The sequence below is a fragment of the Rhipicephalus sanguineus genome, chromosome 5 (genome assembly GCF_013339695.2).
Source record: "Rhipicephalus sanguineus isolate Rsan-2018 chromosome 5, BIME_Rsan_1.4, whole genome shotgun sequence".
NCBI classification, from domain to species: domain Eukaryota; kingdom Metazoa; phylum Arthropoda; class Arachnida; order Ixodida; family Ixodidae; genus Rhipicephalus; species Rhipicephalus sanguineus.
The window spans coordinates 176,847,923-176,862,286 of record NC_051180.1 but is presented as its reverse complement, the minus strand read 5'-3'; the positions used below and the strand labels follow the sequence as shown (position 1 = coordinate 176,862,286).

General features: G+C 43.1%; 1 protein-coding gene across 3 annotated transcripts in view; it reads left to right on the top strand.

The window, feature by feature from the left end:
- The window catches only part of LOC119394467 (CDK5 regulatory subunit-associated protein 3), a gene marked incomplete at its 3' end in the record, with an annotated part of 31,712 nt that extends 19,845 nt beyond the window's left edge, over positions 1-11,867 (top strand). The window contains 10 exon segments of one of the 3 annotated variants that reach the window (XM_037661770.1): positions 3,115-3,234; positions 3,502-3,547; positions 3,873-4,004; positions 4,117-4,266; positions 4,368-4,456; positions 4,562-4,651; positions 5,432-5,571; positions 6,267-6,429; positions 10,675-10,752; positions 11,750-11,867. In XM_037661770.1, coding sequence (XP_037517698.1) covers positions 3,229-3,234; positions 3,502-3,547; positions 3,873-4,004; positions 4,117-4,266; positions 4,368-4,456; positions 4,562-4,651; positions 5,432-5,571; positions 6,267-6,429; positions 10,675-10,752; positions 11,750-11,867 — 1,012 coding nt within the window. 3 annotated transcript variants of the gene reach the window in all.
- Between the last annotated feature and the right edge of the window lie 2,497 nt (positions 11,868-14,364).

Here is a 14,364-nt window from a genome sequence, read left to right as displayed (position 1 = left end):
ACGTTGTCATACATTGAGCTTTCATTCTGACATAAATTGTTATTTGCCTTTAGTGTCCCTTTAAAGGAGTACTGACACTAAATTTCAAAGGCGAGATAACGAGTGAGACAGGTTTATGTGGAGACGCACACAACACCTACGAAATATCAAGGGCAAATATGTAGGGATGGGCGAATATTCGGGCCTTTCGAATATTTGAACGAATATTACAGTATTCCAATTCACTTCGATACGAATTTAGATTATTCGAAATTTCGAAGTATTCAAAATGAACGAGTATAACCCCCTGTAAAGGTGGTTTCACTGCAGCGTCTGATTGCTGTGCCGTGAAACGACCCATCCAGGGGAAATCTGCACTGCCGCGAAGCCACACTTCCAGGTTAAATGTACACGCGTGTTTATATGCGCTTAGTATAGTAATTTTTAAATTGTAACGTATTGTACCTCTTATAACCATACTGCTATTCAAATCTTGATACTATTCAAGGCTGGTTCACTTCAAACCAAAAAAAAAAAAAATGACTCATACCTATAGTTCCAATTCTTAAAAATATTGTGCAAGGGTCATGACAAAAATGCTCTTCTTAATATTATGCGGTAAATGCTATTCAAACTATTCGATTTGAAATTATTCGACCAAATCACGATCGCTTCGGATTCGCTTCGAACCTCAAATTCACTATTCGCCCATCCCTACAAATATGGCTTGGAACATATCTAAAATCAGTTTTAACGAGAGAATGAGGCTGATTTTAAAACATATTTAAAATCAGCCTCATTCTCTTCTGCGCAACGCCGCGATGAGCGCCAGCGTGAACGCCGCCGCCGCCGCCAGTGTCAGCGTTAGCGCCAGCACAAGCACGCCACGGGAGGCGTCCACCCCCCCCCCTCCCCCCACCTCTTCTACGTAACTCACGCCTCTGATTAATAAATATTGAGATGGCGTATGAACGCTAGTGTTCTGAAGTATGTGCGAGTCGGCGGGAGTATAAACGTTGAAGGGCACGCCCACATATCACATTTGTCTTCTCATTGTCGCTCCTGTGGTTGTACCCTTTGTTGGATAGCTCACACGTACAACACGAAACCCCTATAAAACGTCTTATAGAGGTTTAATGTTTTAAAGACGTTTTATAGATGTTTTGTGTTTCGCGGGATGTAATCTTCAGGCACATATGGATCAAAGATCACGTGAAATTATCGAAGCTTTCCATATCAAGAAAAACCATGATACTTGCATTTCCGCCCCATCCATCCATCTTCATGATTGTGAAATCAGCCTACTTGAGAAAAACGTGACAGTTTCCGCAGCGTACAGGGTGCACACGCAGCGGTACTGCTTGTTCGTTTCTTCGAACAAGTATCTTCGTTTTTGACTGTCCTCCTTCTTCTTGTGTATCGTCTTTTAGGGGCGAAGCTAGGCGGCACCCGTTCGTCCCTCGTAGTCGTCGTAGTAGTCCGTAACAAGTCTTACGCTTTGACCTCCAAGGTGGTGCCGGTGGGAGATTTCTCCTGTGCGTTGTTGAACAATAAAAAATTCGCAGCGTGCGCGTTAACTAAAAGCCGAATTCTTCTGTCTCTCATTCCCCATTAGCAGCCATTGGCATGTTCCAGTAGGAAACGTTAGTAGAAGTAGAAGTGTAAGTGTTAGCTAAAAGCCGATCGACTTCTTCTGTCTCTCATTCCCATTAGCAGCCATTGTTTACCTCCAAGGTAGTGCCTGGTGAGATTTCTCCTGTGCGTGATTAAACAATAAAAATTTTGTTCAAAACGCCGTTGATTGATGAAATAAACCAACGAAAGACGCCAGATGTTTTGTAAAAGCAGAACGAAAGAACGCCAGATGTTTTTCTTAAAGTGTAGTAGTAGTAGTTGTATGTAGCCACCTCGCCCGATCGTCAACGGGCGAGGTGGACCGGCAACGGCGCGAGTACCCTGCCGTACGAGAGTTAAATCACACTAAAAGACATACTTTGCGGGCGATACACTCTAGTGAGCTTTCAACTTTTCGTCTTAATGTACATGATAAAGAAATTATTTCTACGAAAAACGCAAGGCACACCTTGAGCAATATATTTGGTTTTGGGACGCTAAATGGAACCATGAGGCGATGCGAAGCCGGAGCACTTGCACGATCGCGTTCCGTTGGCTTTCGTTGGGCATGCTACCGACCTCGCGTCGTGGAACGCGCGTCCTGTCCATCCTGTCTTCCCTCTAGCCTTGCCTTTAATTCGTACAGGGCGAGCGGGGAATGCGGTCGCTCTTGGCGCTCTTTCGCTCGGGAGCGGACTTCTTCCTTGCATTTCACCGATCACAAGTGATAATGAAGGGACCACGTAAACCAACAGTACAATAAAAGTTTGATGTTTAATATATACACGATGTTTCACACTCTTTATATTATGTACTGGGCGCATTTCACGGAAGAGTTTCACGGTTTACAGATGATTCCCTCCGTAGCTTCGCCCCACTCATCATCATTCACCCCGTGGATATGCTGTGATTTTTTTGCGCTGCATTTTAAACCATGAAGTTCAACCAACTCGCCCAGTTTTGTACGCTGTTGTACCGGTAAGATGTGCGTATGCGCCTCGAATTCAGTTTTCAGGTGTATTTGACACCTGCAAGTGGCGCTCAGTGGCGTAGGCAGATTTCTTTTTTTTTTTTCTGGGGGGGGGGCACCTCCTAGATCCAACATTGGGTCTGGACAGATAAGTGGGGTCGAGTGTCATCTTGTGCTCTGTATCCCATGGAAAAATAAACTGGGGGGGGGGGGGGGCTGTGTGCTTCCCCCCCCCCCCCAGCTACGCCACTGGTGGCGCTGTATTATTCTGCAACGCTTACGGGTGCTAGGCTCAGTATTTTCGTGATTCAACCTCTGAGATAATATCTCTTTAGTAGAGCTGCTCAATTTATCGTCCGAAACTGGTAAATAAACTTTCGCGCGAAATGGAGCAAACGTTTAAACTTTGTTGCGTTTATTCTAAAATTGTTGAAACTTGAAACACTCATAAAATAAGGAATGAACACGAAGGCGTTGTTACTATTTTTATGGACTGAAGTGAACTTATTGTGGCTATTTTGCAGCGCCCTCCTAATACTTGGAAACTTCGAGCAGGCCTAGTCGACCACGGGCTCACGGCCGATGTGTTTGCGTGTTCGTTGCCGTGCGGAAAGTGAAATCGTGTCATATGCTACTGATTATTTACGTCAAACAATCGCACGACCATGCAGGTACTGTTTCTAAATGTCTAATTTGCGTTACTGATTTTGTTAACGGGGCATTCTTGTAGCGTTTGCGTCCTGTTTGAGTAGAGCAACGACACTTGATATTTTGTAGTCTGCTAGCTCGCATCCTGCCATGCTTCAGAATCGCGTACTCATCGTTTTCGAATTATCTTTCGTGAACGATAACTCGCTCCTGCTGAAGTCAGTGAACGTTTACTCGTTCGCGTTGCTTCGTCTCTGTCGATGCCCAGTATTTGTTCTCCTTCCACGCAGGACGAGGTCTTGCTTCCCATTGATATCCAAACCAACAAGTTGCTGGGTAAGTTGCGACCATTGAAGTTGCTTGTTTTCGTTTACCAGATTACTTAACGAGTTTCCGTCAAATTGCCTCGCCGTAAGAAGCACCGTGGAGAGTTAGCAGTTTAATGTTCGCGCGAATGTTTATATCTGCTCGCTTAGACATTTCCTTACATTGCAGTAACTTTAGTTGGGGTACAGTTCGCTCGCATGTCTAACGCAAGTGCACCTACTGAGCGCTATAACTTAATAACGCTATGTAATTACTTTTGCCACTCAGCGATATGCAGGGAATTGTCAAATATATGCCTGCTGGCAGACCGTTCTCACTTGTGCGTAATTTCCAGATTGGTTGATAAGCAGACGACACTGCAACAAGGACTGGCAAGCGAAGGCACTGGTCGTACGAGAGAAGATCAATGGCGCCATCCAGGACATGCCAGAGGTCGAGGAAATCACGAACCTCCTCGCGGGAACGTGTAAGCTTATCATTTGTACTTCATTTGCAGCCGCAGCTAGAGAACGTGACGTCACACTGTGACGTCGTGTTAAATATAGAAAGGCTCACAGCATATTTTGTTTGATGTGCAGACATCCACTACTTTCACTGCCAGAGGATAGTGGAAATCTTGAAGGACACGGAGGCCAGCACGAAGAACCTCTTTGGCCGGTACTCCTCGCAGCGGATGAAGGACTGGCAGGAAATCATTCGCCTTTACGAAAAGGACAATGTTTACCTTGGTGAGAGCCATTGTATCTAATCTAATCATCACTTCATAAGCTGCCAACAGTAAAGTTATCAGCTAGGAAAAGCACTGACTTCTTGCTTATTTTTTGATCAGCGGAGGCTGCTCAGATGATCATACGCACCGTCAACTATGAAGTACCAGCCTTGAAGCGGCAGATAGCAAAATGTCAGCAGATCCAAGAGGTAACTGCCACAAAATATTGCTAGAGGCAGTAGAAGGATGTCAAATGCTCAGAGGTTTGTGAGCGGTGTGTGTTTACTTCTGCTCTGTGTGCCGTTTTTAACCAGGAAGCGGTCAAGAAAGAGGCCGATTATGCCAAGCATGCCCAAGACCTGAGGGACAGGTATCAACAAGAATGCAAGCAGTTGGGCATAAAGGTAAAAAAAACAAAGACAAAAATTCTGCTCCTTATTCTGACCACATTTTTGCCTTGATGTAGTACAGTGCTTTTGGGAGATGCCTTTTAGAGCACATTTTGTAACGGTCATGTCACTCTAATGATGTGGACCTCTTGTTGCATCAGTTTCCTGCCCTGGCTTGTGTGCTGGCATAACAACTTCTACATCTGTCACATTCTGACACCGCACTTGTTCTGGCAAAAACTGTGGTGTAGCAGAACATTCTGTATGCTACAATATAACTTAGCTGCCACAGTGGTACAGAGGTTACAGTGCTTGGCTGCTGACCGAAAAGACACTTGTTCAATCTTGGTCGCATTTCCATGCAGGTGAAATGCTAGAGGCCCACACACTTAGATCTCGGGGTATGTTAAAGAACCCTGGGTGGTCAAAATTTCCAGAGCCCTCCACTACAGCGTGCCTCCTAATCACATCACAATTATGACACATAAATCCCCCAAAATTATGTTAAATTAACAATAGAACCTCAAGTAATGGTGTCCGTGTTTCAGCAAGGGTACTTACCTTTGTCACACCAATAGAACATTGGCATATTGAGCCTGCGTATCGTTAAATAACGGTGATAGTAAAGAAAAACTGGGATCTTGATTATGCTCCTGCAGACATGTATGATTTTTTGGCTATACTGAAGAAACAGATATTTAAGGTGTGCCTGAAACTACATGTGTGGTCATACCGCAGTCAGCAGGATGACAGTCTTTGCTTTCATGTGCTGTAATGGATGAATATTTCTTGCAGGGCGAGTGCATCAAGAAGGAACTTCTCTCTCTACTGGATGAGTTACCTGGCCTCTTTGAAGGCGCCGTCAAAGAACTGCACAAGGCTCAGCCGGCCATTGATCTCTACAGACTGTTCCTTGGCTTCACTGTGCCATCAAGGTTAGTGGCTGCTTGTGCTGTGGCATCGGTCCTACGGAAACGTTTATGAGACCAAATTTGCACAGCTCTATTTCAAGGCACTTGATATTCTATTGCAAGAAAGAGAAGGTGGTGATGTGTTGATTTGTGCATTTTGAGGTAATCATAATTAGCATGTAATTAAAAAATAAATTTCTTTTGTTGTTAATTATGTTCTATTTTTCTATAAAAATAAAGAAACCTTAGTCTCAAAATAGGTGGGTGATTTGTCATTGGTTATATTGAATCCGAGTATACAAAAATTATAGTTTTGGCGTGGCTGCCGGAACACAACCCATCACACAATTTGTCATGCGTGGTAATGTCTTCAGCAAAGTGATCCACTGCCACAATATGCAGCCCAATGAAGTTGACCCTGTAATGCTGAATTTATCATAAATCTGATTTTGCAGGTATCAAAACAATGTATCACATGTGCTACATTGTTTTGATACCTGCGAATTCAGATTTACGCATGCAAGATGTGAATACAGCCTGTAAAGTAGTTCATCTAATAAGAGTTTTCATTTGCAGACAGCTCAACAAACCTAACTATACTTAATTAGTGTAATATTGGAGTTAGCAATCAAGTAGCATTTTTAGTCTTTTTGTGAAAAGTGAACAAGATGTTTTGAATGTTTTTGATGTGAAGCACTGGTTTTGTTTGTTCTATGCAGCAAAGCAGATGGCAGCAGCAAGGCGGTGCCGCTGATGCAATTCCTTATCACTCATGGCAACGTTACGACGTACCAGTGGCGGCACGGTGAACCACCCGAGGTGGTTGAGGAAACGCTGCCCGTGCTGCCAGTGGACATTGATAACGGCAACAGTGATGACCAGGTAACTTTTCAGTGGCTGCTGTTTGTTGGAGAGATTTAACGTGTTTATACAGTACATGGTTGTCATACCAGCTGCTTGTTCGTTTTTTTTTTTTGTTGTAAAAAAATTCCTTGTGGCCATTGGTCGACAAAATAACAAACTCATTTGGACTTACTGAAAAAAAATGTATTCTTTTGCTTTGGGCTCACTCATGTTATAATTGCCCAAAGTTTACTCAGCCGGTCTCATTTGGTTTCGCAGAAACTCTGCTCAACCGGGCTCAGTTGGACTGAAAATTGCCAATATTCAGTTTGGCCAGAGTAACACGGACACAAAATTACCAAAATTTCACACAGCCAGTCTGGCTGTTTGAAATTTTGGTCAGTCTGAGTCTGAGAGAGTCAATTCAAGAGAGAGCTTGCCAATTTATGTGTGCCGGACGGAGGCGGTTAGCAACATATGGTAATGCAGCCACAGACACCTCATGAACTGTTTAGTACTGATAATTTGCAGCTACACTTTTGCTGTTGGTTGGCAAAAGAAACAGAACTCACTCACTTTTACTCACAAAATATATTTCCATGGAGCGCTCACTCTGCTCACCGGAATTCTATTCACCCAGTTTCACTCAGACTCATTGGAGTCCTGCTGAAGCCGGCCCACTTGGACTCAAGCTCACAAGAATTATACTCAGCAGGACTGACAAGGACTCAGATTTACCAAAATTACACTCAGCTGAGCTCACGCAGACTTGGACTTGTCAGATTCTTTCTCAGCTGGACCCACTCGAACTGGAACTCACGGATTGGTACGAGTTGGAGTGAGTCTGAGTGATTCGACTCGTGAGGGGGTTTGCTGACCTATGTGACAGAAGCAGACATTACTAATGCAATGAATGGAAATGCATAACTAATTATTCAACAATGCTCCACGACTTATGTTCTTACAAGTTACTACGTGGCACATATCGCAATTTATGAATGATAGCATCTTGCACTTCACTTCAGAAATGCACTTCAGAAATGAACTTGCATGAACGCTAATATATAGCAAAAATGAATTCATAAGATGGCAGCAGTTTCAAGATATAAGCAGTTGAATTTGCGCTTCCACTTCAATTTTTAAAGGAATTGCTGTTAATGAAATGCTATATGCATTTAATCACAGGCATAACTGGAATGTTAATTTACTTTGTAACACACTTAACGCATAAATATGTTGAACCTGGTGTCTTTCTGATAATTGGTATGGAGTGGATATCCTTGCAAACTCACCGACTATAATTTGTAAACTGTGGCATCTGCTGTGATACAACTACAGTCGGATACAACTTGAGAAGTCAGGAGAGGCCCCGCCCAGACGACCGAAGCGTGGCAGCCGATCGCCTCCGCGACTAAAGAAATAGTGCCGCTCATGCACGTGCCATGTTCTCCGAAGGCGGAGCCACCACGCATCATGCTCATGACGTCAGTCCCGAGTGCACACGCATTGGTGCAGGCGTGTGTTCACAATCCTTTGAGGAGGAAATGCCGCTGACTTATATAAAGTTGCATCCGACTATAGTTGGAAGCTTCATTAGGGCAAATGTTTTCAGTATTTGATTAGGTATTTAAATATGTAAGGCAAGTTTTGTCTTCCTCCGCGAGTGTCTAGCTCAAGGAGTCTGTGTGTTTTTGTGTATGCGTGTAAGCATAGGTCGGCAAACTCACTCATGAGTCGACTCACTCAGACTCGGATTGAGCTGTGAGTCTGAGTCTGAGTGAGTCCATGTGAGTAATATTATGCTGAGCTTGAGTCTGAGTGAATCCGGATCAGAAACATTTTAGTGAGTCCGAGTCCAAGTGAGTTCGGTTGAGGAAAATATTGGTGAGTCATAGTCCGAGTGATCCCTAAGCGCAAAATATATTTCTTGAGTGTGTCTGAGTGAGTTCCACACTTCTTTGCCGACCTATGGTTCTATCTACACAACTTCAGCATTACTATCAGCCTTATGTCGGCTTACGTTTATACTCCCGCCAACTCACACATACTTCAAAGCACCAGCGTTCATACGCCAGCTCAATATTTATTAATCAGAGGTGTGAGTTACGTAGAAGAGGTGAGGGGGGGGGGGGCAGGTTGACCTCCTCCCCCGCGAACTCTTTCACAGGAAGTTCTTGATAAAATATCTCGTGTGAGTCACCACTTTCAATAAAAATGTCCTTACTGGATTGCAACCACTGATAACTCATATTTGAAGGTTTGAGATCAAAAGGCGCCAAGTAGAGCACCAAATACGTGAGATATTGGTGTTAAAGGTCATTGACACCTTGGTCAAAAAAGCCAATTATACGCTAACGGACTCGATATAGCCTTGAGTCTGACTTTGAGTTAGTCAAAGTGAGTAATATTTTGGTCAATTTGAGTCCGAGTGAGTCTGGCTGAGAAAAATTTCAGTGATTCTGAGTTTGAGTGAGTCCAGTTGAGGAAAATTTTGATGAGTCCGAGTCTGAGTGAGCCCTAAGGGCAAAATATATTTCATGAGTGAGTCTGAGTGAGCTCCACATTTTTTGCCAACCTATGTGTGTAAGTAAAAAGAAAATGTATGCTGAACCCACAGAAATACAAGAAAATTAACATACACATGTCTAAAAAACAAAACAATATGTTTACTAACATTGCAGCTGGTGGACCGGCTTTATCAGAGTGATAAAGACTTATCAGACTGGCCTGTCCACTGGCCACAACATTATTAAATGAGTTGTTTTGTTTTTTAGACCCCGTGTGTATGCTTATTTTCTGATATGCACACACACACACACACACACACACACACACACCACACACACACACACACACACACACACACACACACGCACGCACGCACGCACGCACGCACGCACGCACGCACACACACACACAATAGCTTTTAACAAGACTGTTTGTTGGCCTAGTTGGTATTTACTTAAGGACATAATTTAGCCAGGAATTAGAACACACACAACAAAGGGAGGAACACGATGAAAGAGTTAGCCGCTCGTTTCGTCATCGTGTTCCTCCCTTTGTTGTGTGTGTTCTCATTCGCGGCTAAGTTATGTCCTTAAACAAAGGGTTTGTAGGTCCAGTGAAATGCTCACAGGAAAATAAAATAGACTTCGCACGCTTGTCTATTTTACTATTTTTGTGCACACACACGCACACACGCATATATATGCACATATATAAGAACAGTGAACTGCATTGCATGATGGCTGAAAGGCTGAAATAGTATAGCTGGGAAAACTGTAGCACACTGCCTTGATTTCTGTTGGTGAATTCATTTTTCACTGGCCATTTCATAGAATGTGTTTGCACTTTTCATAGATATCAAGAGACAAAGGCACGAAGGACATGGACACAGCAGGCATTTCATAACTGTGTAGTCTTTATCTGTAGTCGAGCACCAACATGTGAACTGTGAAAATTTTACCTCTGACCTTTTTTCTTGCTTGAGTACCTGTTGATTGTAAGTTACAGCTGATATTGTATGACACATCTAAAGGGCATCAGTTCAGCTTCTGATGTGACGAAAAAAAGAAAACTCATCATGTCATCAATAGCATCATGCCATTGGTGTCTGGTGGTCAAAAGTAATACCATGGCACTGCTGCTAAAGGCTCTTAGGTTGGCTTTTATAATTGTTTGCTCTATAAAAAACAAATTAGGACTCACTCTCATATCTTGCACAGTTGAGTTCAGAATAACCTCAGCTTTTGACAGAGCGGCCGTAACGTGTGCATACAAGTAAGCGGTACCATATTTTCTTGTGCATTACCTGCACCCCCCAGCTGTTTTTTGTGGGAAGATTATAAGAAACATCCCCACGTATTGCCTACACATTTCTGACATGCTGATTAATTTTACACCTTAATAAAAATTACCCCACAAGCTGTGCTTGAAGATTGCAAAAATGTTATTTTAGTCCGTTTTAGTGCTGTAAAGCATTGCCATGAAGCCACTTTGCATACAAATAGTATTCCCATATAGCTCATACTCCTGCTCCAAGTTTTCTGCATCTTATTTTTGTGCGGATTATATGCAAGAATATACGGTATGTGGTGCCATGGTATCAGGTACCATGTGGCTGCCGCAGGAGGCTTTGGTGATGTGACTAGCCTCCTTTATTCCACGTCTTATGCCTGGCATGCGCTTTGAACTGGTCTTATTCTGGTATGTCTTTTTTGATATTTTACTTTTCTATTTCTATGCTTGTGTCACGTGCGCTTACAGTACCTTGCATCCCAACAGATCGATTTTGGTGACCTTGATCTTGGAACGGGTGCCAGTGACTCCGCTGCCACGTCCCCCAATGGAGATTTCGTCCACGTACGTCTTGAACCTTGACCCTCGTGTGCTGTGTTTTAGTGGCTAACATTTTTATCTTGACTTATCAAGTGATACCATGTAAGAATGGCAGACTGGGCTTGTTGGTTTAACATATTTGAAGTTTTAAGGCGCGAATAAGCGCCTGCGCGGTAGTCGGCCGAAGTCCTGATAAATCAGTACGACTAATTATTGAGGCTAAAAAAATAATCGAATCAGGTGATCTATGCGTCAGCGTTGCCTCCATTTCATTATCGCCAAAAGAGTTACGCTACTTGAATGCGACTGCGCACTGAGGCACGATGACTGCGCGCGTGGTGTATAAATATGTTCTGTGCTCTTTCGAAATAAATCGTTGTTGGAAGTGGCGCTCCGTGTGTGTGTTCCTATTCTTCGTCCGTGTCTTATTCGCGCCTTAAAACTTCAAATATAAAAAGTGATACCAGTTACAATGTGGCGTGGTCATGGCCGGGAGCGTTCCAGTAGTGGAGCTTGCTGGTCGAGCTGGTGATTCATGGCAATTAAAACAGCGTGGACAGGACGAGGAAGTTGTGTGTTCCTTCCTTGTCCTGTGCTGTTATGTTCGCGCTGTTCTTGCCGTAGGGAGAGCTCCTTCATGTTAATGTGTGAAGCAGTGCAGGGAGACAAGGCACAAAAGGAAGGAAAACGTTTTCATTACTTTTGTGCCTTGTCTCCTTGCACTGCTTCACACGTTAACATGCACTATCACCAACTCGCCCACCTGTCAACATTACTGAAAGCTCCTTGGCAGCTGTCACGAGCTGACAAGTGCCGTTCTCTTTCTCTGATGTAAGTTCTAGCGTATGAAACGACACACATTTCTCTGTTTCCTTGTCATTCACTAATAGCTACTTCGATGTCATACCAACACACCCAAAATGCTACATTTTGGTCCCTCTGTCGTATATTTTTGTGTGCTGGGCCACTACCATGATCACATTACAACTAAGCCAACATTGCATACTTGTCAATCACGCAGGTGGGCTTTGGTGAGGGCGAAGAGGCAATCGAAGTAGCCGGTGGAGATGCCATCTCTTGGGACATTAGTGTCGAAGCCGACGGCACTGCGGGAGACGGCACTGCTGAGAAGATCCTTGGTGTGTCCGGCTTTCTCTTCACAGCTGAGTTTATGCCCTTCCATTGATTCTCATCGAAGTGTATTACTAGAGAGATGCTGATCCAAAACGTTTTTGTTCTCGCTTTCCTTTTTTTTTTGCTTAGCTAGTAACTCTGTAATTGCGGTATGGTACAAGAAATTCTTCGACCCAGGCACCAAATAATTAGATACATCCCCTTCAGTGAAACCAGGCCATATGTATGACATAAGCAGTGCCGCTTACTGTCATGGAGATCCTAACTAACACGACAGCATGAAAATCCGAGGGCACTTGAAGGGGTCAAACATTGTGGCTTTATGGGAATTACCTGTTCTGGCTTACAAAGTGTATGAATCATATCTGCAATCTCTTGGCTTCCTCACTCCATCTAAGTCCATAGCATATAAGATAAATGCAATGAGAGCAAACATATAGGAGTGGCTTTAAGCTATGTGCATTGTGGCAGTGCAGCATGTTGGGAAGCAATGCACAGGCACTCTGTTTTGCAGCAAAACATTGAAGTCCTGCAATGTCGCTGTGTGGCGAAGGCTGGCAGGCTACAGTGCAGTCAATATATAATGTTATTGGAATTCAACATGTGCTAGAGCCCCGTTATCGCATTTAAATGTAGTGATTGGCTATTAGTATAGAGGAAATGTTTCTTGCATACCGTATTTTCTCATGCAAAGCCCTCACAAATTATCCAAGAAGTTCGGAGCTGTAGTTTGGGTGCGACATATATGCGAATTTTGGTGCGTAAGTTGGTTTTACGGCACTGGTTTATGGTAATGCAAGAAAGGTGGCTTCACAGCAGTACGCGGGAATCGTCTTTAATTTTAATTTTTGTGTGGTTTGTAGTTGGGGTGTGGGTTATATGCAGGGACCGGTTTTTCGCGAGAAAATATGGTACTTTTCTTTTGAATAGACAGCATTTAGGAAAAAGTCAATATTTCATAATTTTTGTTTGTCATGCAATGTTATATCTGCTTCATATTGGAAGTCAAATTATAATGGTATATGCTACGGTGATGAAAGCTGGCCACAGTTCTGAAACACGTCCTGTGGTAGGGGTCCTCATGGAAACATGATCATAAAGCTTTATTTGAGCAAGGTCTTCTGCCTACAGACCTTTAGTACTTCAAAAGTTTGCAATGGGTCAGGATTTTGGAGGCCTTGGTTTTAACATATCGAAGATATCATGATCATTTAGCTTTGAGAGAACCTTGACGACTTGTACAGGGACCAAGTCTGTTTTGTTACACTTCTATGACTTGCATCAAAAGCGAGGAATTTGTACGGAATGACATGTGCAACCAGGGCACTACAAACTCTTCAGCAGCTATTGAAACACCGAGTTGAATCTCCTCACAATAAATAGGCTCATCTGGTGCAACCACAGCATAGTTCTTTTATGGCAGAGTTAAAAACCCACAATTACTTTTTGTCATCGGTTGAAATAGTCTAACACTTCCAGGTTAATTTTTCCAAAATAATCTTTGACTTCTAAAACCACATTGTGACTATGGAGAACTAACTGTTGGTTCTGCCACTGTGAAAATGTGGAACAACTTAACAGTTTGTGCAAAGTCTTCTCCTACATTACCAATGTACCAATGTTCACTAGGTGCTTACGTTATTACTTTTAGAAATATATAATTCATTGCACTATTGTATATTGCTTTAACACTGTGAGAATTACATAACTATTTCGTGTATTTTGGCCATCGAAGCCTTTTTGGCTACATAAAATGTAGCTGATAACAAGAGGTCCCATGGAAGTTTTCGGAACCTTTTTTTTTGGGTATAATCGTTCCTGCGTATACAATAAAGCGTAAACTTGAATAATAAGGCACAAAAGATGGTTGAACATGACATGGTTATGGAGGAAGATTGCGCAGGATGTACAGAAATGTTCAGAATTTAGGCACGAACTGTCAGGTCAACGGGATTAGTTTTTCCATTAACAAAAAGTAAAAACTTTTTAACAGTTTTAAAGAAAGAGAACTCTAAAGAAAGCAAAGTAAGCTGTTATCTCACAGTGAACGATTGGTCTTCGCGCTGAAACGTTAACTCCACCAAGTAGGTTCTAAAAAAATTTTGGAGTAGAAATTACATCCCGTAAGTGAAGCCAAATCTCTGCCATCTTGCCATGGGCATGATGGACGGTTAGCTTACAGCAAAGAAAAAAGTAGCAATTCCTGCCATGGCGTTCTGTCCTCTGTGTGGGCGCAGCCAGCGGTTACCACGGCCCCCCATTAGGGGGTCCTGTCAGTAACTCCTCAGGTTCAAATTGTGATTTATGGCGTAGTGGGTACCTTTTAGTGTACTTGTATTGTAGCCCCAAGAGAGCTTAACGGGCCTCTAGAAACGCCGCTCTTCCGGCTTTCGCTGTGACTGTGCTGCGGTTTCAGCGCAGGGCCTGGCGTTTTTGGTTTTTTTTCTTGCTCTTTCTATCTTTCTCTTCCCTTTCTCTCTTTCTCCCTTTTTCTTTCTCTTT